General features: G+C 37.8%; 1 protein-coding gene across 10 annotated transcripts in view; it reads left to right on the plus strand.

Annotated features, from left to right (window-relative positions):
- The window catches only part of DLG2 (discs large MAGUK scaffold protein 2), a 1,618,243-nt gene that overhangs the window by 586,170 nt on the left and 1,004,883 nt on the right, over nt 1-27,190 (plus strand). For 2 of the 10 annotated variants that reach the window (XM_081155098.1, XM_081155078.1), the window contains exon 1: nt 13,004-13,222. The exons of the other annotated variants lie outside the window; for them this stretch is intronic. In XM_081155098.1, coding sequence (XP_081011224.1) covers nt 13,121-13,222 — 102 coding nt within the window. In that variant the 5' untranslated portion in view covers nt 13,004-13,120. Of the gene's footprint in view, nt 1-13,003; nt 13,223-27,190 lie in introns of those variants that run through there. 10 annotated transcript variants of the gene reach the window in all.

A 27,190-nucleotide genomic window follows, 5' to 3' on the forward strand; every position in this document is an offset into this window, starting at 1 on the left:
CCTGAACTCAGACATAAGTAACGCAATTGCTCAGTCTTCTTCTTACTCTCAACTGTCAGCAGCTTTCCTCTCTTTTTTAGTGGATGGCATAGAATGCATCAGCAGCGATGATCTCCAGTTTCTGGAAGTTGGGGCTTATGGTCTCTTATGTAGGGTAAATGCAGAGCGCACCCAGGCATTCTGAGGCCACAAGTCTGGTCAATATCCTCTGAGACAATATACTCTAGGCTCTAACTGGGGCCTGGGCCTAAGGAACACCCTATCTTATGCTGTAAATAATACGTTTTTCAAATTAGTATCATTACCCGTACAGATGAGGTCTTCTGATGTACTACTATATGGGTTAGATGCTGTTTTATGTGAAATGGGTGGGTCTTTCACCAGATTTTGTTTCCCTGCTCTGCTCTCAGATGTCAGGAATGGAGACTGTTATCAACATTTAAATAAAAATCCCAGCTCCCTTATCCAGAGAATTCTCATTCTTCAATCACACACTCATTGCTTCCTCAATATTTCTAAGTTCTCAACTCTAAAACATTGGCTTTCATCACTAGAAACATCAGTTTTCAAAATATGTCTTGTCTTAGTGATATAGTCTTTTTAAAACTCAGGTAGGTTGCAAGTGAGTGAACAAAGTAATTGTGTGAATGATCTTGGCAAATTCATAAGATACATTTTTTTTTTTTTTCCTACTTCTGGAGAACTAAACACTGTGGAATTTTATCTTCTAACAAAGCAGAAAAATCACTGGCTTATATAATACCTGTGTAGGAAGGAATTAATTTGGAAGTTACTTTGGTTAAAACCTGTAACATTGGTGTGTAATTTGATAATTCACTTAGAAAATCAATATAATTTCTTGATCTTGAATTCTGAACCATCTAAGATATTTTTAATAAACATTAATGAGGAGTAATTTACACATAATAAGTGCATTTATTTAAAATTTACAACTTGACGAGTTTTGACAGATATGTACACCAGTGAAATCACCACCACAAAAAAGATATAGATAGTTTTTGCCACCCCTGAAAGATTCTTCATGGGCTTTTCCAGCCCTTCTCTTTCTCTACCACTAGGTCTAGGCAACAGGGATCTACTTTCTATCACAATAATGTTAACTTTGATTTTCTAGAATTTTATATGAGTGGCATTATACAATATATATGCAATTTTTTCAATTGGAGTAATGATTTTGAGATTGTATGGAAGGGTCTAGTCTTGTTCATTCATTTAGCTATTAATGTACATGTTGGTTGTTTCTAGTTTGGGAATATTATGAAAAAAATCAATACCTTCCAATTTGTTCCATGAGGACAGAATTATACTGGTAACAAAAGCAGGCAAATATGTTATAACAAAGGAATATTATAGACTAAAATCCCTCAAGAACATAGGTGCAAAAATTCTAAACAAAATTTTAACTAATGGAATCCAATACTATATTAAAGTTGTAATAAATCATGACTAATTGAGGTTTATCTCGGGGTACAAGGCTATTTAACATTCAAAAATTACCACATTAATAAACAAGAAATGTAGAAAAAACATTGGACAAAACCCAATGTTTATTTCTGATTTTTTAAAAAAAAAACTTTTATCCACGTAGGAGAAATTGAAGGGAACTTCCTCAACCTAATAACGAGTATCTATGAGAAACTTAGGATTAATATCATACTTAATAGTGAAAGACTGAACATTTTTTCTTTAAAATCAGGAACAAACAAGAATGTCTTGTCTCACTACTTTTATGCAACATTTTTCTAGATGTTCTATGCAACACCTTCAGTCAAGGAAAAGAAACAAAGGACAAAGTAAAACTGTTTTTACTTGCAGATGACATATGATCCGATGGACTCTACAACAAAAGTTACCAAGTAAGTTGGTGAGTTTACACGGTTGCAGGCTAAAAGGTCAATATACAAATACAATTGCATTTCCACATACTAAGAAAGAACAGTCAGAAACTGAAATCAAGAAAACAGTTTCATTTACAATAGTGTATACATGAAATATTTAGGGATAAATCTGAAGAAAGATATGAAAGACCTGAAAATTACAGAATATTGTTGAAGAAAATGAAAGATGACCTAAATAAATGGAGAGATAACTTGCTCTTCTGGGTTGGAAGACTCAATATTGCTAAGATGTTTAATCTCTCTAAATTGGTTGAGAGATTCAACACAATCTCTCTAAGTTCCAGTAGAAATTTTTGTTGACATCAACAAGCTAATTATAAAATTCATATGGAAATTCAAAGTTTTGAGAGAGTCAAAACAGCTCTGAAAGAAAGAACTTGTGTTATGATCATATTTGTGTAAAGGTAGACAAATAAATCATTAGAAAGGAATTGAGAGTCCAGAAATAAACCATGCATAAAAGGACAACTGATTTTTTTTTTTACAAAGGCATGCAATTCAGTAGAGAAAAGATAGCTATTACAGCAAGGAGTGCTGGAACAATTGAAAATACATATGCAAAAAAATAAACTTGGATCCAAACCTCATACTGTATATCAAAATTAACCCCAAATTTATCATAGACCTAAAGTTACAAAAATTCTAGAACAAATCAGAGGAGAACATCTTTGTGACCTTTGGTGAGGCACAGATATTTTAGATATGACACTAAAAGCATGAACTATAAAGGAAAAAAATAATAATTTGGATAAAGATACTGTTAAAAGAACGAAAAGACAAACTACAGCCGACCGGGTGTGGCTCAGTGGTTGAGTGTCGACCTAGGATCCAGGCAATCAGGGTTCGATTCCCGGTCAGGGCACATGCCCGAGTTGCAGGCTTGATCAATGACTCTCTCATCATTGATGTTTCTATCTCTCCCTCTCCTTTCCTCTCTCTGAAATCAATAAAAGAAAAAAAGACAAACTACAGATTAAGGAAAAAATATGTACATACATATATCTAATTAAATGCTTAAATCCAAAATATACAAAGAACTCAAAACCCAACAATAAGAAACAACTCAATTTCAAATATGACCAAAAAATCTGAATAGACACTACCAAAGAAGACACCACATAAGCACATGAAAAGATGTTCAATACTGTTAGTCATTAAGGAAATACAAATTAAAATTACAATGATATACTACTATCCTTCTATTAGAACAGTTAAAATTAAAATAACTGGCTATATCAGATGTTGCCTTAGATCTGAGGAAACGAATTTTCATACACTGCTGGTGGGGATGTAAAATGATGCATTCACTTTGTAAAACAGTTTGACAGTTTCTTTAAAATGTAAACATCCATCTGCCATATGATCAACCCGTTCCAGTCCAATAGAAAAGGAAATATATGTCTGTACAAAAACTTATTTACAAATATCCATAGCAGTTATATACCCAAAGACGGAAAACAATCCAAATGTCCAACAACAGATAAATAGATAAACAAATTATAGTATTATATCTTTACAGTGTAATATTATTCACCAACAAAAAGGGAATGAACTATTGACATGTGCACCAGCCTAGATAAATCTCAGAATAAATGTGTTGAATGAAAAAAAAAAATTAGACAAAAAACGCACATACTGGATTGTACCACTTTATATATAAATTTCTAAAAAATGCAAACTAATCTATGGTGACAGAAAGCAGACCTGTGGTTGCTTTGAGATGGGGGAGTAGGATAGAATTTGAGGGGCAGGGACTATAAAGGCATATAAACAAACTGAGGGCCATGCATATATTCACTATCTTGATTGTGCTAATGGCTTCACGGACGTATAATACATACGTTGAAACATATCAAATTGTGCATTTTAAATATTTGTAGTTTATTATACTTCAATAAATCTGCCTTTTAAATATTCATTATGTAGTTTCCTAAGAATTTTAGAATTAAAAAAAATCTTAAATATAACCTTCCTAGTCTGATGTCTGCTTTCTTAAGAAACTTCAGCTGCTTCTCATTTTGATGTTTCCCCTTGTTTCCCGTGTTCCAACTATTCTGAGTTTATCTCAGTCCTTCCTAAATTCCTTGTTTTCTGGCATTCAATATTCTTTATATATCCTATTCCCTCTGTTTGAGGTGTTCTTTCTTCCTGTTTGTCCAGTAAGTTTCCACTCATCCTTCTGATTTCAGCTGAGTTATCCCTTTCCCAGTTACACCTTCTCTGACCACCATGCAGCTCTACGCATAGTGCCTAGCACATAATAGGCGCAGGCGATTATTTGTTGGATGACTGAGTAGGCAAATAGTAACTGGAAACTGAAAAGGGGAAGTGAAGGAAACGTGTTAGCATCATGAACCCAGCAATGGCTTTTCCATCTTAGGATGCCAAGGACTTCAGCAAACACAATTCAGATCTTCAGACTCACTGTACTTGAGATTGACTGTTCTTATAATGAAGGGAGAGAACAGCAGAACTCATTATAGAAGTAACTCACACGTTGCACAAAGAGAGAGTTTTCTCACAATGATCTTGCAGCATTTTAAGCAAACAGGAAATGGAAATCTAGTAAGGCTGTATTTAACATTTGGTGCCATTAAGGACTTTAACTAACATGTCTCCAGGTAATTAAGAGAAAAAGAGATGATTGTCATAATCTTAATGCTATGGTATGTAGCTGGAGATTGTAACACAGATCTGATGTCTTCACAGTTTTAGGCAAGCAATTGTTTCATAGAGTAATTATTTCATTTAGTTTGGGTATGAGGGCTCTTGCTTGCAATATAATAGCATGGAATTCTTCAGGGTAAGTCAGTCACCTCATTTAGTTCTTGCAGCTAGAAGAGTCATCTATTGTTCACATGAAAGGAAGCTGACAATGAAATTCTATTTGTAGTAGAGAAGCAAAGTGACAATATAAAGCCATTTTAAATGAGCTGTTTTTGACATGGAGTTCTCATGAATTGCTGCTCACAAAGTTGATTTAGAATATATTTTTTTAACAATGAACTATTTGCCTTTGTTTCACAGATGGGGAACCAGTATAAAAATAGAATTAGTGATTTCACAGGAATTTTGCTGTGTTTGGTTGACATGTATTTAAAATAAGTTTCTTGGCTAGTTTTGGTGTATAATGTATAAATAAAAAAAATAAATGAGTGAACAAATGAGTATTGTTAAGCATTCATTAGTAGTATATGCCAGACCATCAAAAACAATCACAATCAACAAAACAAAAAGGCAATCTACAGAATGGAAGAAATATTTACAAATCATATACTTAGAAGGGGTTAATATCCAACATATTTAAGGAACTCTTACAACTCAGTAGCAAAACAAACAACCCAATTAAAAAATGGGCAGAGGATCTGAATAGATATTTTTCTGAAGAAGACATACAGATTTCCAACAGGTACATGAAAAAATGCTCCTCACTAATTGTCAGGGAAATGCACATTAAGATCACAATGAGATATCACCTCTCACCTGTCAGAATGGCTATCATAAAAAAGACAAGAGATAACAATACTGGTGAGGATATGGGGAAAAGGGAATATTTGTGCACTGTTGGTGGGAATGTAAATTGGTGCAGCCACTATGGAAAACAACATGGTGGTTCCTAAAAATAAATAAATAAATGAAACTACCATATTATCCAGCAATCTCACATCTGGGTATATATTTAAAGGAAATGAAAGGAGGATATCAAAGAGATATTTGCTCTCTTATGTTTATGTTTACAATAACCAAGGTGTGAAAACTTACAGAGAAAAGAACCAGATCCACTCTTCAAAATACTAGGAGAAAATAGCTGGCAACCTAAAATTTATACTAAGCTAAACTAGCATGTAAAACCAATAAATTAACCAACTAAAATAAAAACAACATCTTCAGACAAATCAGACCAAAATAAAATGGAGTCTTATAAAAATTTTAATGAAACTTTAAGTTGATACAAACATAAATTGGCTATAATACATTAAATATTTAAAAGTGTTTAAGCCCTTTGCACCAAAAATTCTTCAACTCTAAGTTTTGTTATGGATCTGTGCAAGTACTTATCCACAAGAAAATTTCAATTTTCTCATCATAGTGAAATCAGTAGTTTTTACCCACAAGGAGGAGGGAAATATGAAATTTCCCATGAAATACTGAAATCCTACGGCACTGTTAATGATGTTTTTGTAGGCAGACATCTATCTAAAAGCAGGGATAGGTACCAATGGCATATTATATTCAAAGGCAGCTTGTACAATATACATTTTGAACATAATTTTGTTGAAATATTACAAGGACACGTTCTCCAGAATATTAAGATTACTTATCTCTGGCAATGGAATTGTGAGTACTTTCAAATTGCTTTTTTTTGTGACTGCCTGACAATATTTTAAAATTATTTCTACACTAAACTTTTGCTTTTGTACTTAGAATAAATATTATTAGAAATAAATGTTATTTTTTGCTATGAAAAATATGTAGCAGGTAATTTGATAGGTAATTTCACATATGGTATTTTAGTGAATCCTCATAGGAACCCTGTAATATAGGTTTTATTATTTAACCATCTTTCCCCTTGTTTAATGGATGAGAAAATTTGCTCTCAAAGAGATTAACTGACTTACTCAGAGTTACATAATAAGTGTCAAAGCTGGGACTGAAACCAAGACCCAAATATTATTCTTTTAGCAATGAAATAAAATTTTCTGATCAACAAGACCTAAGAAGAGTTCTTTTTTATTTTATTTTTTCTGCTGAAGAAATTCTCACAGGTGGTACAGAAGGTGATATTTTGGAGCTTTTTATAAAATGGCAATAAGGGTGAAAATGAATATCATGAGCAGTCTATAGGCAAACTTTTGCCTTGCCTTACTGTAGGCGAACACAATTATTATTTGAAAACACTTGCCGCTGAAAACAAATTGTCAAAATTGATTTGGAATCAGTGGCCTGGCATTTCCTCAATAATGGCTGTACTCCTTCCAACCAGGAGGGAAGGGGGCGGGGGCTGGATTAGGAGGCAAAGATCCATACTTGTTCATCTGGGGCCTGGTGGGAGCCGTGGAGAGCCTGGCTTAACCCACACATTCATTTGTTCTGCATTCATTCATGTATTGACTCAATCATTCCAAACTACAAATAAACAAGAAACTTATTTCAAATAAAGGTCAAATAAACCTGCCAAGTATGACTCAAATAAAGGTCAACCAGTCACTAAGCATGACTAACCAAATGGGTTTATGCTCCAGGGCAAGTGAGTGGAAATGAAGGAGTGGAATTTACAGAGACAGGAAGGCTGGACAGGTATATAGAAAGCATGGTGGACACTGCAGTCTGTTGCATGGCACCTGACTCTAATACAAACCCTCACAACAGTTGTGTGTTCCTTGGTTAGAGGGACATGAGAGGGCTGAGGAAGGGGGTGAGGACTTCTGGGGGAGAGTAAAACTCGTGAAGAAGGGTTTAAAGTGTTAGAATCGTTTAGAATAAAAAGATTATACACATAAGATCTAATAGGTTTATTCTCTCCAGTAAACTTTAATTGAAACAAAAATTATTAAATTAACATAAAGTTTCTCCAGTTTACTGAGTGCCTAGCATGAACCAGATGAGTAACAGGCATATCGAAATATATTATCTCATTTAAGCCTTAGAGCAATCTGGTAGCATTATCACCTTTTTACAGAACACGAAATGGTAGTTCAGAGACATTAACTAGGTTGGTCAAATATTCTTATGGACTTATAGTACATTTATGAATACTTAATTATATATACTTTCCTACCATCAGAAAGAGCTACAGTTAACCTGTATTTCTTGATGACCTCTTTAATTCATTTGTAAATTCATTGATGGCAGAAAGGCATATATTTATATACCTCTCTGCTTTACATATTTCAGGAAGCTCAATGATAAAAAATATAGTGTGTGGTACAAACTTATTGATGAATTAATTGCAGGAAAATATCTCTACTAAAAGATTAAGTGAAAATAAGTGAACTTCAGTTTGAAGTGAAAGGGAGGAGAGGGAAAGGAATGTAAAGGTTGAAATCACACAGCAGCTGGTGGCAAAACCTAGTGTGTCTGATTGGCTCCAAAGCTCTTATGATTTCAAAATCTACCATGCTTTTTTTACTGGAGTCACAGGGAAGAAATCCCTAAAGAGTTACTCAATAACAAACCCTATTATGGAAAGCAGGTTAAAAACTGAGATGTGTTAGCTGTAAGTAACAGGCCAAAACGGCCTAGTTGTTAAGAACTTGGCTCCTCAAGTCGATTGCTTGGGTTCAAATTCTAATTTTATCACCCAGCTAAGCTGTTGTCTAAATGTATTATATTGTTTCCACTATTTTCTCCTTTCTCCCCATGAAAGGATTATTCTTTCCTACCCCACTGACATGCCTTGCCTAATAAAATATGAACAGGAAGATGTTTTTCATGCCTGAACAGAAATATTAAGAGCTACTGTATATTCAGTAAGTGATCATTTTCCTTCTGCCACGGGACCATCATGTCCCTGACAGAGGCTGCTCTGCTGTTCATGGAACAACACGGACTAGAGCCACAGTCAAGCCAGGAAGGGCACCTATCATGAGGAAGAAATAAACATTTGTCGTTGAAAGCCAAGATTTTTGTTAGTTTAGTTATTTAACTAACTAGTATACATGATTTGTTAACCTGAGAAACTTACTTAATCTCTCTGGTTGAGTTTTTTGTTTGTTTTTGTTTTGGTAAGACTAGAGTTGAGTGGTTGTGGTGATTAAATAAGTTAATGTAGATAATTTATTTAAACCAGTGCTGTGCTGGTAAATGTTTCTCTGAAGAAAAAAGTCTTGATTTGTCATGTTTGCCAATTTATGTTGTATAAGTACTTCCTTTATGGCTGATTCCAAGCTACCAACATGACATCACTGAATGAAGAGTTGGAAGGAGGTATGAACAACCGATTATCAAAAGTAGGATCTGATTGATAGTCAATTGTTCATACCTCTTTCTAAGTCTTCATTCAGAACTTACATGCTTATATGCATAACCTGTGGACACAGACATTGGTATGGGGGAGGTCTGGGGGTAGGGTAGATGCAGGGTGGAAGGGATCAGTGGGGAGGGAAGGGGACATCTGTAATACGTTCAACAATAAAGATAAATTTAAATTTATTTTTAAAAAAATAAATAACTAAAATTATATTTACATTAAAAAAAAGTAGGATCTGGCTCCAGGCCACTATGAATTTAAAACAGTGCGTATAGCAAACACTATAGTAGAGCATACCAAATAGTAAACACTACAGAATAGTTTATTTTCTGAAGACAGGTGACTGAATAAAATAGCTTCTCAAATTCTTAAGATCTTATATTTGAAAGTCCACTCAAAGAACCTCAGCATTGGAAGCAAACTTAGCAGTTTAGCATACTCATTTCATATTAATAGACATAAGAATTGAGGCACAGAGAGACTGAGTGGCTTGCTAAAAGTCACACAGTCAGTAGGAAGAAACACCATGGCTCTTACTGTACAATACACACTTTTCCCTTCCAACATGAACCACCTCTTTTTAAAAAATTGCTATGGAAGGGATCTGCAAAGCAAGAAAAAGGTGAGTAAATTACTAATGTTTCTTAACTGTTACAATTACTGATTAGGAATAGTAATAATAACAATAATAAAAGGTTAAAATTATACTCTGGTCACATTTATTGATAATCCTGTGGGATTTGTGTGTGTGTGTGTGTGACTATGAGTTCATTTTGAGAAAAGTTGTCATTAGAAAAAATGTTTAATAGTATGTAGTTGTCATGTATCATTTTTGAAAAGTGATGAATATTAGGAAGAACTGTAAATGTTGCCAATCATTGAAATGTCTAATTAAGGGTGGTTATTTTGACTATTAAAATCAGTGCATCATCTCCTGACATTCCCTAGTAATATCTCCTCCTAAAAATATTGCAGTACACCCCCATGCAGTATCCTCCTAAATTAGTGCTTTTCAGACCAATAATGCAGCATGTTCATATCTTAAGGTAACAGTGATTCATATTTTTTTTTAACCATAGTGGTTACTGGCTGTAACTATGGAATGCATTGTCATGGAAACCACTTTCCCCCTTCCATCCCCTCCCCTTCAATTCACCCCAGAGACAAAAATGAAGAGAAAACATTTTGTCACATGCATATAAACAGAGGACAACTATACACACACACATAAGCACACACACATGTGTGTGTGTATGGTAGAGGGAGAGCTAAATGAACTCTCTCATTGATTAAAGTTAAACAATAAAAGATCAAAGAGATTAAATATACATTTTTCTTTATATTTTTTTATTTGGCTATCTTGATCTAAACCAGCACGAACTTTAAAATGGGAAATAACTTGAACATAGCAGCCTTTAATGCTGCCCTAGAATAGGAGGTCAGCCTTAGCTTGGGTAATTCATTAGGGAAAGACTGTGTTAGATATTATTGGAACATCACAATATAGAGCATACAATACTTTTAGGGTGTTTGAAATCCAAATTATAGGCTAATGAATAAGGGAAATATTGTACAACTTTTTTAGAATCCATTCCTCTTTGGAAAAACAGCCATAATTATAGATGCTCTGTAGGTGGAAGTGCTCACACAATCACACATTTTATGGTAACATAAAGGGATAAAATGCTAAGGGATACACTTAATCTGTGAATGTGACTTTAAGATTTCACAGAGGCACGAGACCAGAATTCTCCTTAAATGTGATCTGCTGTGTTTAAGCCCACATATATTAGACTTTCTGAGCCCCAGCAGCCCCTAGATATGAGCTTGACTGAAGCAATCTTGATTCCTAATAAAGAAACCAACTAGGCGAGGACTCCAGCACTTAGTGTTAGAATCCCGAAGCCTGAGGCATAGCTGCCCTCTTCAGTTAGAACCAGACTTGCCTCAACTCCCTTTAAGAGGTCTTGATTTTGTGGGCAGGACCTATTCCTCTTGGTGGGGGGTGGAGTTAAGAAAAATGTAGATTCTTTGATATCCTCCTAATCTAAGGAATGAGAATGTAAGGTTCGGCCTGAGAATCCTGTTTTTCCTTTTTAAATAAGCACCCCAGGGTGTTCTGATGCAATCAGGTTTGGTTTCCATTAATTTGGGACAGGAGGGTGGGGTATTTTGGACATGGGCATGTGAAAAAAAGTTTATAGGACACTGCATTTGACTTGACAGTTTGCAAGTTGTTTTGTTCTTTTGTTCTTAATAGAATTTTATAAGGCTGAAGAGTACAGTGTCATTAGAGCTCTTATAAATTCAGAGTACAAGTGGTCTGGTCTTTTGGTGGAAATACCTCAGAGGAGGTGCTTCTGGCAGAGTTTGCTATGAATGTTTAGGACTATGTTTTTGCTGTATTTCAAAATCTGAGTTCAACGCCCAGTTAGAGAGAGACTTTTGAAACTCACATTCATGTGGATGTGACAAGCCTGACCCTTCTCAAATAAATCTGGAGACTTTGGAACTAGCTTCTGGACAAGTGTGTGATGTCTCCTGTGAAGGTGCTTTTTAAATGATCTCCCATCACTGTTCTTTGAAACTCACCTTCATGGCTTATTGATTGTGTGACTTGGGCAAATTATATAATCTTTAGAGCCTCAGTTCCCTCCTCCAAGAAAATGTGTCCAATAACATTGACCTCGCAGGCTAAGACATGAAATAAGCTATTTAAGCCAAGAGGAGTTGCCAGGTAACACAGGGACTTAGCACAGAAATGTGTTATTATCTCTAGCCTTTAAGACAACTCTGCGGTGTAGTGGTTAATAGCCCCATTTACAGACAGGCAAACAGAGGCTCAGGCGCTGTAAGTAACTTATACAAAGCCACACTCATCACCAGAACCAGAGTCTGATTCCAAACCTTGATGTCTTGCTCTCTTTCCACCAGCAGTCTGTGAGGCATAGTGCCAGGCACTTAGGTGGCACTCAAAGAGTGCTAGTTTTATCCACTTTTTTGTTTGTACCCTTCCTTTTTTTTTTTTTTTTGGTCTCCAATAAGCATTTTTGCAGCTGGGCCAGCCACATGCTGATATTTTTTTGGTCTTTTGCAATTTTGACAGCCTCACTTTAAAAAGAAAAAAAAAAGGAAAGGAAAGGAAAAAGCCAATAAAGCATCCACCAGTCTTGACATTCATACTTCCGGAACTACAAAAATACTTCTGGGGCTTCTTGGAGCTTCTCAGACATCAATATGGGGAGGGGGCGGACTCTTCCTTCTTGAGTTTGCAAAATGTTCTATCAGATAAAACCTTGGTTCCAAACCTGAATCTACCATCCAGGAAGAAAGTAGGCTCTCTGCCCCAGGAGTCAGGGGCCTGCGCCCCAGGGAACCCGTCTCCAGCGCTCTCCTACCCGAGGTCCCTTTGCAGGCCGTCAACCACGCTCGCCTTTCTCGGGGGGCCTGGAGCTGGCGCCGGGCAGGGATCCTCGGGGCCTCCCCATCTCAGAGACTCGGCCTCAGAGGTCGCCTACGCTCAGGCGGCAGCAGCAAGGGGGCCGCGTGTAGTCCCGGGGTCACGCTGGCGCCGACAGCCCCAGCGCTCCTGCCCGGGGACTCCTAGGTGGCCCCGAGCGCCCGCTCCCTCCGCCCCCGGCCCCTCCCTCCCCCCCCCCCCCCCCCCCCCCCCCCCCCCCCCCCCCCCGCGCCGGCCAGCGCTCCCCACGGTGACTCTGGATTGCTGCAAGCCACTGGCTTTTTACCAAATCGGGAGCTGCAGTATTTTTTTTTTTTCCTTCAGAGAATAATTTCAGCCCCCTTCAGCTCTCATGACAATCTTGTGTGACTGGGGCGAGTAGGCGGGCACATCCTTTTACATGCTAATACTGCCCCACCTCCTTTGAACCCTCCGCTAAGCGCCTGGCTTCCTTTTATTTATTTTTATATTTATTTATTTATTTATTTAAAATTTTACCTCCCCCCACTTCACCATAAAGGGAGGGGGGGAACCCCGTCTCGGTTCTGTCCCTGACCCCACGCCTCATTCCCCGGGGAAGGGAGACCCCGCGGCGCTCGGTACTTGCCCTCGGCGTCGCTCCTGCCGGGCGGGCGCGGGGATGGCGGCGCGGGGCGCGGGGGGCAGCGGCGCGAGCGGCCGCTCGGTCTAGGCTGTCGCTCCACATGCCCGGCGAGCACCGCACCGTGTTCGCGTCCCCCAGCGAGCTGCCACTGCCGCAGCCCGAAAGGAATGTCCCCTGCTGTTAAGGACCCTGACTGTTTTACACCAATGATTTGCCACTGCAAAGTTGCTTGCACCAACAACACTTTGTCGTTGATGTTTGGATGCAAGGTAGGACGAGGGTCATGTCTTCCTAATGCATGCTGCCTCCCCTGGGGGTGCGAACAGTTCTTTTGTTGTTTGTTTATGTGCCTGCCTGTCGGGAGAGCGACAGGAGCTGCGACTTGCTCCGCGCTCTCTCCCCCTCTCTGGGAGCCGGCTGGGGCTGGGGGCCTGGAGAGCCCAGCGCTGGGCTGATAAGTCGGTCGTGACAGGACCCTGGTCTCCAACGCACGGAGGCTCCGCGAGCAGATACGCTCGGAAAGGGGGCGCCTCGGCTGCTCTCCGCTTTGGATCTCATTGCGCGTCGTGTACTTAGTGCCCGGGCTCCTGCGAGCTCCGGGACTCACCCCGGGCTAAGCCCCGGGCCGCGCGCGCCGAGGCCAGCGGGGCTGAGCTGCGGGCCAGCCGGGGTGAGCTGCGGGCCAGCCGGGTGAGCTGCGGGTCAGCCGGGGTGAGCTGCGGGTCAGCCGGGGCTCGCTGCCGCGGTACACGTCCTGGAGACGAAATTGAACGTATCCATTTGCAATTTGATACTTTTAAAGCGGAGGAGCTTCTTTTGATTTTAGACAGAAGAAAATGGAGCTAGGCTCGTGTTGCCCCCGATTGTGTATTCTTCTCCGAGCTTATACAATCTACTCGAAGTCGACGCTCAGACATTGTATCAAGAGGTGGCGCAGCTAGTGAAGTTTCTAGTGAATAACTGTCCCACCCCAGATTTTTGGAAAAGTGATCGGTGTTCCCAAGGAAATGAGGTTTGAAGGTTTTTGAAGCAGGTTACCACTCACTGCTCCTCGCCTGAAACTTTTTCAGTGGACTCCGTAATGCACCCCTTGAAAAAGGTGCCTAGAACTTGCTATTGGAGCAGTCTTAGCCCATGAATAGCAGGAATGCACGGCCCCTTGCTCCTCGCTACACACCTTCATTTCTTTTCGTTGTGAAAAGCTGGAGGGATTGTCTGGCCTGTTTGTATAGAACATTTTTGTGGCCACTATGGTGACTCTCTAAGGAGAGAGAGCATCCTCTGAAATAACTGAAAATTCACCTTCGTAAGTGAATAATCGCATGATCCTTACTATATAGAAACACAGCGGCAGCGACTGGGTTGGACAGCCGGTAAGCATGTTAGGCCGTAAAGTTAATGAAACATACACATGCAGCTTCATGGAGAGTGCTCACAGGAGGTGCAGGGAGAATGAAAACACTGGGAGTCAGGATTGTGAGTCTTATACTGACTATGCCTATAGGATCTTCTCTCTTTTCTTAGCCCCAGGTTTTATTCTATAAATTGAGAGGTGTAGATGAGATGATTCTCCTGAGTTCTAACATTCCCCAGTGATATCTTTCATGAAATCACTTAATGGTAAAGTTACTGCCAGAGATTTATGGTTTTTTACTCAATAAAATAGGCTGCACCGTAGAGTCAGTTAAAAGTGTATATTGATTATGCTAAAGACTGGCTAGGCTCCTTTTGAAATCCCTGAAAAGGTCTTCGGGTTGTTGGAGGTTTGTATGTTCACGGCTCTCAGGAAGATGTATGCGAAGGAACATCACCAATAACTAACTTGTTAGCTCCTCTCCTCACACAACCTGCCCCCCTCCCCCCACGCTTCTATCCGCTCACTCTTTTAATTATATTTACGGCAGCATCTTAGCAATGACTACTGTTTAAAATCTGTTTCCCCAAACTTACAAGAATTGCTTTGCAGTGCTAAATGATTATTAATAAAGGTGAATTATTTGTCAAGGGAAATTAAACACAAGCTACTAATCAAATAAGATGTGTAGTTGGTGTGGAGAATGTTGCTGAATATGCGTTCAACCCTTAAAGCTCATTTTTAAAGAGGTTTCGTGTGTGCTGTTGTTAAGTTTTCCCCAGATTTTCAGATCGTTGGTGGGAATTGGTATAATTACAAGCACACATTGTTTATAAGGCTGGGGAATTGCAGTGGCTGAACTTTCTTTCCATTCTCTTCTCGTTGGTATTCTGGTTTAACAAAGTCAGTTTGTGAGGCAGAACCATGTCAATAGAGTGAAACACCCAGATCGTGGGTGTTGGTAGATGTGATTCTTTGGAAAATAAATCAAGTCTCTATGAAAATAAAGTGATACTTTTAGAGGGTCTACCTCATTTCATTTTGTCAAGCCATTTGAATAGGATGATTCCTATATAATGGAGTTGGTAATTATATTATAACTATACTTAATGACTTGTTTATTATAGACTGGTTCATGTAGGACTCCATCCTACCTTAGAAACTGCGATATGGAAAGAACATAGAGCCTTCTACTCCATCCTCTCTCTAGTGAACTCTTCAACACTATCTGAAAGATGACAAGAAAACATAAATTGTATGTTATATAGGCCTGAGTTTCAAAACTAGATGTACCACTTACTAGATATATGATTTCTCTACAGTTTCAGTTTCCTCATAGGTAGAATGGCCACCGTAATAACTACTGCATTACATATGCCATTGCAAGAAATACAAATTTTTAAAAAGTATGTATGTATTCATTAGATAGATGATTGATTCTTTTATATGGCTTCAGTTATTTTCATAGCCCCATTAAGGGGGCTCATCACTTCTAGGAGGAACCTCTTTGATTGTTAGGATAATTCTTTTGATAACTTGTTAATCTTTCCAATGAGCTTGGTCATTATTTCTCTTAAAGTTATTTTTCTCTATGCTAAGTGTTTATATGAAATGTAGGAAATATTTATGTATTCATAAGCATTCACAAAATAAAGTGGATTTATGAAAATTAATGAAAACCTGATACCATTGTTCCATTCAATCAACAAATATTCAATGAGCAACCAATAAATGCTAGATACTACAGATATGGCAATAAAAAGCTCTTGTCCCCAGTAGTCTCAAAGTCAAAGGATGTGGTAGATGACTCTATTAATTATAAGATTGATTTAAGATAAATATATAAAATAAGGATTTTAGTTGAATCTTTGAGCAATAAAGTGGAATTTAAAAAATTATTGAAAAAAAACCTTGTGGAGATATAGCTGTCAATATGGAGCCTCCAAAAATGTGTGCTTTTTAATATTATCTAGTAAGTTTGAAACTAAAATTATTAGGACTTATATTTATTTGTCTATCCTGGAAGATATTTAGCATGGCAAAGTCTAAAACCATGTTTGTGTGGAGGCCTGACTTTGTCAGTTTCAAAAACACTTAAACTGTTTGTTCATATTATTCCAAATCCAAGTAACGGCTTGAAGGGTACTGAGTAACTTGAGGTTGAAAGGCAGAAACCCCAAATAATTTTGTTTTGTCACTTAGCAATCTCCAGTCCTCCCTCCTGCCCCACCCTTGCTGTATCCTGGCTGTCATGCAGTTTAGTTAAATGACCGTTTGACTTATGATTATAAATGCCAAGTGTCTTTCCATGCCAGGCTCTATCCCAGGTACTGTGATAGGCACTAGAGATACAAATGTAATTATGACACCATTTCTTTCCTTCAGGAATTACCAGTCTGCTGAGGGAGGTAATTCCACTCCCTTCCCTAAAATACAGAAAATTCAGAGTTTCTCCTTGACCTTAAAATCTCATAAGAGAAAAAGAGGTGTGTTTTTTCCCAAAAAAAGAATTTTTCTATTATATCAGTCCTCTTTTGCCCCAGTCTGCATGCTATTAACATAAAATGCTGCTTTGGGAATGGTCTTTCCATTGGAAAGCCTTCTGAAAGGCTTTTCCCCTCTTGGTCATTTTTGTGTCATTAGCTGAAAATAGACACTTTACTTTTGCTTCACTTTTTTCTCCACATGCAAAAATTCAACTTCTGAATGTAATTCCATGGCCAAGCCTATGCATTGTTTCTCTTGCTTTATCTTGCCCCTAGTTGCATTATAAGGGTCAGTAGCCCCTGTGAGTCCCCTTCCCCTCCCTTTCCAGCCACCATTTCTGAGGCAACCCCCCACCCGCAAAAAAACCCCCATAGAATATTTGTGATTTCCCCTAATATTCTAAAAGTTTTTAAAAGTGCAATGTTCTCTACAATTATTCCTTTGCTCTTTTTTAACTCAAAAGAAAATGTTATTAAAATATGGCTCATATTTAGGGAACTCCTCCCACCCCACCCTTCTAATAGCCATTTGTGAATATAACAGCTCAACTGAATCAGCCCATCAAGCTCCTAGGCCACATAGGTTGCTTTTAATATCCTGCTTGATGGATTAGAATAGGGGAAAATTCTTGAAAATGCTGTAGAGTCCTGGAACCTGTTTTTCCCCCCTTGGAATGTTTCGACATTGCACAAACTGTCCCACCCTCAAAGAAAATGAATCATCTGGTAGAAGGCAACCACCCTTCTGTCTATAGGGTGACTCTCCTCAAAGAAAGAAGAATTCAATAAGGAAGAGATAAAAATGGAAGGACATAGAAAAAAAGAGGAGGAGATTGAAAGATGGAAGAGAAGGGAAAAAAGACTTTGTCTTGATTAAACATCTATAAACACTAGACACTATTCTAGGTGCTTTATAAGTGTTATTTCTTTCAATCTACATAGTTATCAGGCAAACAGAGAAAGGAGGGGGCACAGAGGAAGGAAGGATGTTCCAATATAGTTCCACGGCTATATTGGCTGTGTCCAAGTTTAAAATATCTAATATTAACAGGAAGGTGAACAGGCACTAGGAAAGGGGAGGGAGAGCAAAGGGAAGCGGCCGTGGAATTCTGGCCTCCAGAGGGTGCTTTTATAACCTTCTACTGGAGCAGCGCCTGTCAGCACCTCCCTGCTGGACAGCTCCCGGAACCCTCTGGCATCCCCAGCCTCTCCCAGGACTCCTTTTCTTGCCTAGAAAGTCTCTGTGGTGAAGTGATTTTGTTTGCTTATTTGTTTATTTATACACAGCCAACTTTGTTATAAAAGAGTGGTGGTCCCAGAGGATTCATTAATCAATATATCACTATGTATGTTTTTGTCATGTGGGACAGTTTTTCTCTAACGGAATGTTTTGACTCTTGCCGATGTTCGGCTATCTTGGTGTGTTCTTTGTTTTTATTTTAAAGTAACACGTGCTCATTGAAATACATTTTAAAAAACGTAAATCAGAAATAGAACAAATTTCAGACAATATTGTTATCCTAAAAGACTAGATAAAAACTGTTAATATTTTAGTGTATATTATCCCGGCATTACTTTGCTATTGTTGGTCTACATATAATGTACTTTTTAAAATGTAGTTGCAGTCACATTGAATTTACTTTCAAATGTTTTAAGATTATATTAGGATTTGTGTATATATTTTAATAGCTGTATAAAAGATAAACATCCTTATCTTAGTATATTTAGGGTTGTTTTTATCCAAATTTTCTACTCTTAAAATACTTGGGGAAGAAGTATTTTTTGATTTAGCATTATTTCCTTTGGATAGTTTAGAATAAATAGCATTTCTAAGATATAGCTTTTAAATATTTTAAGGCCCTTAATTATGGGTATCGCTACATTTACTTTAAAGATGCCTATATAAATTGGCATTGCCACAAGTTACTTTATATGTCATAATATTCTCCAGCTTTAAATAGTTTTCCTCTATTTTATGGATTTATAGATAATAGGTAATTAGTTTGTTTTCCCAAGAATAAGGTTAAAACTCTGTTAAACTTTAAGTTAATAGCAGTTCCATGACTATATTGGCATGTCCAAGTTTAAAATATCTAATATTAAAAAAATGCAGTTGTTCATATTCGACTTGGGTACCTTAAGGTAACAGCTATTTACACTATCAAGACATAAGTCCTTGTCTCAACACATACATACTAATCTGCTACCATGTGCCAGATTCTCTTCTACATGCTTTACAAATGTCAACTCACTTAATCATCACAATAACCTTTAGAGTTGGGTATAATAGTTATCTCCATGTTAGTGATGGATAACTGAGGCATATAGAGTTTGAGTAACCTACCTAAAGTTGCACAGCTTTTAAGTAGCAGAGCCAAATTGGAGCCCAAATAGTTTATGTCTAGAGCCTACACTCATTTTAAGAATTAACTACAGAGCTCTTTCAAATAGCAACTTCCTATAAGTGCCTTTATGTTAGGAGTCAATTTGCAAAAATATAATTTTTACAAATTTACCTTTCTGGGAATAAATGTGAAATTGAATGTAAAGCACACCTGTCAGAGGACTCAGCCTTATTGTAATGCCTTTTTGTTTTTTGAGAAGAGTTTTATCAAATACACCCTTTCCTATAGTATTCATTTTCTCATTCCCCAAATAAGGTTATTAAACCATATAGAGAGGAGGTGACTTTCTAAAGAGCACACAGCAAATCACAGGGCCATAGCCAGAACCAGGTCTCCTAATTTCTAACTCAGTGTTACTTTTCTATGCCATGATCTCTAACTATGAAAATCTAGGTGAGAGGAGAGAAACTGACAAGACTTATCTGCAAAAAGCAGGAGAAATAACACCTTGCTTACAGAACTGTTTAAGGATTAAGTGATATAACACATATGAAAACATTTAGCACCATGCCTGGAATGTGGTAAGTATTCAGTACATATTTTTGTCTTCCATTTAGTTAAAGACACTTTGCAAGATGGTGAGAAACTGGAGATTGTTGATAGTCAACTGAACACAGTTCTTCAGTCAGTATGCAGAAATTTATGCACCTTAACCTATCAACACATTTTTAAAGTGTTTTAATGCAACAAAAGGTGAAATCTAAAAGATTACATAATTCACACCAAAAGAAATTCTAGATTAAATCTGACCCAGAAAGAGAAAATGAAAAATGAGCTAATGAGTGAAACAGGCACCGAGTGTCCCGAAGAAGCAGGTTGCGTGGGCTTTGTGTCCCATTTGACAAAGTGTATTTGCTAGTTCAAGGTCCTTTTCAAATTTTACTTTTAATAGTAAAAAAATGGAGTGGGGAGCCTAAATATCAAAAGGTAAGGAGGGTTAAATGTTGTAGAGTCACTAAAATATGTTCACAAAAAGGAAGGTTGAGACATTGAATCTAGGATCTTGAGGAACCTCAGACTTATTTTCTTTTGTCATGAAGCCTTTTGCCTTGTACTCATGAATATCCACATGAAGTTCCAAAGTTCATACAGTAAAATTAGCCCCTTCTGCATGAAATTACCTCTGGATGCCTACGACATCCAATACTTTATGCTTAAATCTTAATTATAATATGCAGTTGTAAATTTGTTTACTTACTCTATGTGTTCATCTAAATGGTAAGCTCCTAGAGTCAGGGGCAATATCATATTCATTTCATATAGTGCCTAAAAGATCTAGTAAGTGGACCTGTGTCTGCTCCATACAAGGCAATCAATAAATATTTGTTGAATGAATGAGTGAATTATATAGATGTTTGTAATGTTTACTGAATCAATTAGTAAAAAGTGTGCATTTTGTTATTGTTTATTTGTCATTTTCCTCTAGCAGGTAGCCTCAGAACTTCTCGTGTTCTCAAACTTCCTGGAGCTGAAACAGACTATGCCTTACTGAATGTATTATCCTGGTGTGACAGTTAATTTTATGTATGAACTTGATTGGGTCACGGGGTGCCCAGGCATTTGGCTAGGTGTTATTTTGGGTGTGCTGTGAGGATGTTTCTGGGTGAGATTAACGTCCGAATCTCTGGATTTAGTGAAACAGATTACTCTCCTTGAAGTGGGAGGCCTTATCCAATCAGTTGAAAGCCTGAATAGAACACAAAAGCTGAGTAAGAAGGACTCCTTCTGCCTAACTGCTTTGACCTGGGACACCAGTCTTTTCTGGACTTAGATCTTAAACTGAAACATCAACTCTTCTTGGGTCTTAGGCTTGGGTCTTAGTCAGGGTTCTCCAGAGAGAAAAAGAGATGGGCACCCCATGACCCAATCACGTTCATACATAAAATTAACTGTCACACCAGGATAATACATTGAGTAAGGCATAGTCTGTTTCAGCTCTAGGAAGTTTGAGAACACGAGAAGTTCTGAGGCTACCTGCTAGAGGAAAATGACAAATAAACAATAACAAAATGCACTTGGGCTTGCTGGTCATCAGCTCTCCTAGTTCTTCAGACTTGTACTAAAACTACATGTAAGCTCTCCTAGGTCTCCAGCTTGTTAGCTGCAGATTTTTGGACTTCTCAGCCTTCATAATTGCATAAGCCAAATTCTTATAATAAATCTCTTTTTCTCTCTGGAGAACCCTGACTAAGCACCTGGTACGTACTAGGGTGAGATGCTTAGACATGACATCACTAGTAAATTAATCTTGTCTAGTAAGTTATAGAGGAACTAATAGATTATAAATACATAATGAAGATTGAATCTTCATGCCATGGGTATCTTGTTGCAGGGATCTTGTAGCTTGTTTTCTCCAGGAGGTCATGAATTTATTTAATTATAAGTCACAGATTATAACTTCAGGTGTAGTAGAGTATAAACCATTCAATGCTACTTTCATGACTTTTCCATTTATATTTATATATATATATGAATGTTATTTTCAGCCTTATGAACACATTGTACATTGCAATGATGATTAAGTACTCAATAATATTTTTTTCTATAAAAATTTTAATGACTGGGTCAAATGGAATAGGAACATGGCCCTAAATTATGGCTTCTGGAAACTTTATAAATAACATAGTATTTTTAAATTATTATTCAATTTCTAGCTCTCGTGAGCATATTTATTATATTTAACATTATAGTGGGCAGGCACCTCATGGGAACTCAAACACAGTAAGATACAGTCCCTCCTTTGGGATTCTTTCTACACATGGAAAAAACAGCAAATAGGGCAGGTTGGGATAACTCCTACTTAGTGCTCACCAAGCACAGGGTTCTGTTTTAAGGACTTTACGTGAATGAACTTAAATACTGCTCAAAATAGCTCCATGAAGGGAGCCTTTAATATCTATGTGATGCCATCTTTTCATACATACAACTAATATCAAGTGAGGATCCTCAAAATAGTTTATATTTTTAAAGTAGCCTCATACTTCAGTAGATTGGGATTTAGTGTTGTCAGAGACATCTTTAAGTGTAGTTAAGGAAGGCTTTTGGGAGGTAACTGAAATTAATTTCGTCTTTTCAAAATCTAGGGTTAGGTAAGAAAGAAAAAGGAGTTTGGTTTTGGACTCAAGTCTATATATGATCCAACACTTCTTTGCCAGGGTTGAAAGAACATGATATCAGAAATTAGTGGCATGACCTTGAAGGTGTACCTTCTTCTGGGCTGGAGACAGGAAAGAGAGAAAGGAGGAGGTGGAAAGGGTGAAGCAGAGAGATACCCCTGGTGAGCCAGAGCCTGAATGCGCTCTCGGGTAGGCAAACATAGAAGAAGGAAGCAGGTCCTGAAGGTAGATGTTGGTATTAAAAGGGCTTGTGTCACTGGACCATCGCTCTGGGATATTGGGGAAGCTCTCTCACCTCTCTGAGCTTCAATTTCCTCATCTGTACAGTGGAGATAAGAGAGATTTAGTGGGCTTGTTATACTAACCAAATGAGAAAACAGTTAATACTGTGTGGCATGTAGTAGCTGTTAAATAGATGTTAGTTTTCTTCCTCTCGCTCCCTCAGATACAGTCCATTCCCATTCACTTTTGTTGATGTTAGCATGGTATGAAGTAGCCTAGAAAGAGGCTTTTTCACTTTTACATCTGGGATTCAGGAGGGGGGACTAAAAAGCTTACTGTGTGAACCAGATCTGGTATTAGCTATATTCAACCCACCTTTATTGAATATTCAGTGTGCCATCATTTTGCTAGGAAGATCTTATTTATAATCCCTAGCATATTATTAATATATCCCATTTTCTCCTCTTTGAAGTAATGCTGGCATAACTCCCTACAAAGATTTTATTTCAAAAAGTCTGTGAGAGGATGAATCCAACCCCCAAAGTACCTTCCTGTGAGCACAGATTCAGTCACATATATGCTGTTAGAGCTGTTACAGGAGGTATTGGTTCCTGAAGGTATTAAATAGATAACTTTCCTAACATCTGCTGCCTGAGAAAAGTTTGTTTTATGTATCAGTAAAAAAATAAAAATAACTGTTTTTTTTTAATTTTTATTTAAAAGGCCAAATGACCACCAGAAAGAAACGCTCCTTGGTTTCTGCAGCCTGCCTAATTCCCAAATAAACCTTTCCTGAGTTCTGTACAATGAAAATGTTTGAGCCTTGTGCATTGCCCTTTGCTAGAGCTATTTCCTAGCAAATTGCTATGGTTGATCTCTCAACCCAGAGGGAAGAAAAAGGTTTTATAATGAAAATGCTGACAGGTTCTTATCTATGGCAGTATTAGTAGGGATGCTATGATCTCATTTATTGTCGAAACCGGATGCCTGTTTTGTCTGAAGGGAGATCAGGCATCCTCCAGAGCTCCAGGGTGTTGAATTTTATCTTGAAAAGTTTGCAAAGAAAAAAAATAACTGTAGGGAAATAGGAAACCAGGCTGTGCAAACTGCACCTTTGTTCTTCTGGTAAAGTAGACATTGAATTTCAGTGAGGTTCTCAGGTGAAGGTGGTCAGAGGGTTTAAGAGGCTGGAGGTGGGGATTGTGTATTTGCTTGCTGCATGCAGGGCTCACCTCTTTGTAAAAGTTTTATCTGACTATTTAGAAAAAACAACAACACTTTAATATTGATCTTACTCATATTTTAAAATAATGGTCATCATTATTATGTAGACAGCATTTTGAAATTGGTTATCTTTTGTCCCTCAGCACAACAGTTCTATGAAGTAGATACTTTATAGATGAGGAAAACTAAAGCATGTTGAGTTTAAAATTCTCTTTGCTGGAGACCTTCAAGTATCAGGCTCTTTTTCCATGATATGACTGGGTGATCTAATAACTAGTTGGGGTTTGACTGGATATTTTTAACAGTCTCTTTCATATTCATATTTCCTAAATGACACTACACCTTTCCCAAAGTCACAAAGCATGTAGCAGTGGGACTTGAGTTTAAGTTCAGGTTTCTGACTTAAGCTCAGGGGTAAGGGTGCACAGTGTGAGAGCTTAGCAAATGTGGACCAAATCAGGTAAAACTGCACCAGTCCAAGGAAGATTTAAACATTTCAGATTACCAAGGGCAGAAGATGAGTTAAATGACTGAGTTATTGGTCCCTTCTTTCCTATGCTTTCTAACCTCTAATAGGAAGCCCCTGGCTTGAAAATGCAATGCTTTCTGTGCCCCTGAGCAGTGACTGTATGTAGTTAGGCCAGATGAAGGCACTGTTGGCTTTCTCCTTTGTTCTTTTATACCCCACTTTAGGAGTCCAGGACCTGGATATAACCTTCATACTTCCAGTCAAATCAGTTCCATGTACAGTTCCATTATCAGTTATTTATACTTTTAGTGTTAAGCCAAGAAGCTCCATAAGAATATTTATGTGCCAGAGCCCTGCTACTTCTGTCACAAGGATTTGTGGACCCAAATGTATCTTTGAAAAATGAAAAATCTTTCTCTCTGTGTAAAGATGGTCTAGATGGTAAGGTTTCTGAGTTCTAGGGAAGCAGAGAACAATTGCTGTAGAGTTGATTTTAGATGAACCAGCTTTCTACTAACAAAATCAAAACCCAGGTGTTTGCTTGCATAATGATATTCGTAGGCCTAGCAAATTTTGGATGTTGCCAGACCACACACATAATTTTTGTTCCATTCATATGGGTTCAGGAAGAAAATTCATAAATTTTATGACTAAAAAGGGCAACTCAAAATGTATTCTTTTACTCTAGCACAACTAGGTATTCTGCAATTTTGAAGGAGCATTTGGCATTGGCATATGTCTTCTCTATATACATATTTAAAGAAGAGATCTATCTGGCAAAACCTAGATTACTTTAGCAGTTATTGGTTAATTTTTCCTCTTTATATTTAATTGATGATGTTTTATTTCACTTAATTTCCTTCTGAAACAGTTTAGGAAAACTGTGCAGCAATTTCAACTTAAATTGAAGTTGAATTTAAACTCAATTATTAGCACATTAAGAGATAATGAATAAACTTATATAGATTTACAAAGGTTCAGCTTTTTTAAATAAACAAAACAAAACAAAAAAACTAGCTACATTTTAACATTACTTCCTGTCTGGAGGAGCAGATTCCCCAAAATAAATTTTCTCAGTCCCAGAGTACGAATATTAAGGACCTAATGTGCTGGGCAGTTTGAGGTCCTTGCCTTGCATAGAGCTTGTCTGTTCAGAGCCTTCAGAGGTACTCTCTGTGTAGCTGCTTTTGGCTAGGAACCATCTAGAATCTTGTACTGTTATTTAATGACTGCATATAAACATCCTACGTGCCTGCTCAGCAAGAATATTATTAGTTTACTTAGCAAATAAATTGAGTGTCTTCTTCCACACTTGCCCAGAGCCTTAAAATGGTTTGGGCTCTTTCCAAGGAGAGAACAGATCAATGAAATCTTAATAGTACAGCTAATCCTTTTGGGAGTCAGTTTGTATCATCTCCTCATATAAGATACTCCTGGCCATCAAATCTCCTCTCTGCTCCCAGGGAGTTGTGGACTTCTTTCTGTCGTATAGAGCTGAATTGTCACAAGGCTGTAACTCCCACAAGGTGTCAAGAGTCTGGGACTTAACATCCTCAACACCTAGCTACTAGTATAGTGCTTACAACACACTAAGTGCTCCATATATGTTTGTTGAATGAATGGTCTATGTCATTTTTATATTTAATTATTTAGGCAAGTGAGATCTGCTAATTTCAAAGAGGAAGGACCTGGCCTAATTTTGTTAAAGCGTCTCTTGCCTCTCCCATAATGACACCTATCATACTTTATTTTCAGGGTGTTTTTAGCCTCATACCTTTCTACTGAACTCAACTTTATGAGAGCTAGGGGAGAAATGGGGTATTCAGTCACATGTTGAATGAAGAGAGCCGGGAATTCCTCAGTCCTCAACACTGACACCTAGAGGTTGCTTAAGGAATGAATGGGTAAATGAATGACTACACATGACGTCCCATAGTAACCCAAATTCGGAGGTGCCATCTTAAAACAATTTACAGTTTTCTAACCGCTGGAAGGGACTTGTTTTGATTTTATTCCTTATGAACTGACACCAGCTTTCATCTCTTTGACAGCCTCCGAATCCAGGCATCGTCTGTGTCTTTAACAGGGTTGAATGATTTATAGTAGGGCTGTTAAGAGCAGTTGGTCGAGTGCTCTATAGGATGAGGGCTGGCCTCAGAGATGATGCAGGTAGCTTGGCCCCCTTGGTGCTCTGGGAACGGAGGTCACTGGAAATTCCTCTCTGTGTGAAGTGCTTCTCAGCACCACCGTTTTCTCTCTTCCAGCTGAACTTGAATCATCAATCCCTTTGTAACTCCTTCTGAGTCAAGTCCAGTTAAAACTAGTTTCTTTTCCTTTTGTTAGTTAAACTATGTTGAATGCTTCATTCCCTTTAAGAAATCTTTGTGGTTAACTAAGCAGAACTGCTAAAGACTGTTGCTAAGAGCAACCAGCTAAGTAAGAAGTTCTTAAATTAACTAACAGGCCACCTCAAGTTCTTTCTAGAAATGAGCCTGTGCATGTGAGCATACTCACATTGCTAAATAACAAATGTATTTGTAAATGAATAAACCGGTCATTACCTATAAATTCAGGTTAAGCAGGGCTTCTGTGTAGAAGAAACAATCAAGAAGAGAAAAATGAGTCTTTTGTGAATGTGAAAAAAAAATCAATTAATTAGGAAGGGCTCTAGTCAATAGTGGTTAAGCCATTTGAATATGAAAATGCTCCATATTTTAAAATCATTATATTGGTATGAATTCTGGAAGACATTTAGAAAATCTAGCTTGTGTATTTCATGAAGGCCAGGGCTCTTTCTATTACTCTACCTCCCCTGCCAAACATGATGCCTAGCACACAGTAGGTGCTTATTAATATTTTCTGTATAAATGGTCTAGATAATAGACCCATTTTATCAAGGAGGAATTGAAGGGAAATAAATAACATTTCACAGGTTTATAGAAAGAAATGGGCTAAGCTGTT

The sequence above is a fragment of the Miniopterus schreibersii genome (genome assembly GCF_964146895.1).
Source record: "Miniopterus schreibersii genome assembly, chromosome: 12".
In the NCBI taxonomy this organism is placed as follows: Eukaryota; Metazoa; Chordata; class Mammalia; order Chiroptera; family Miniopteridae; genus Miniopterus; species Miniopterus schreibersii.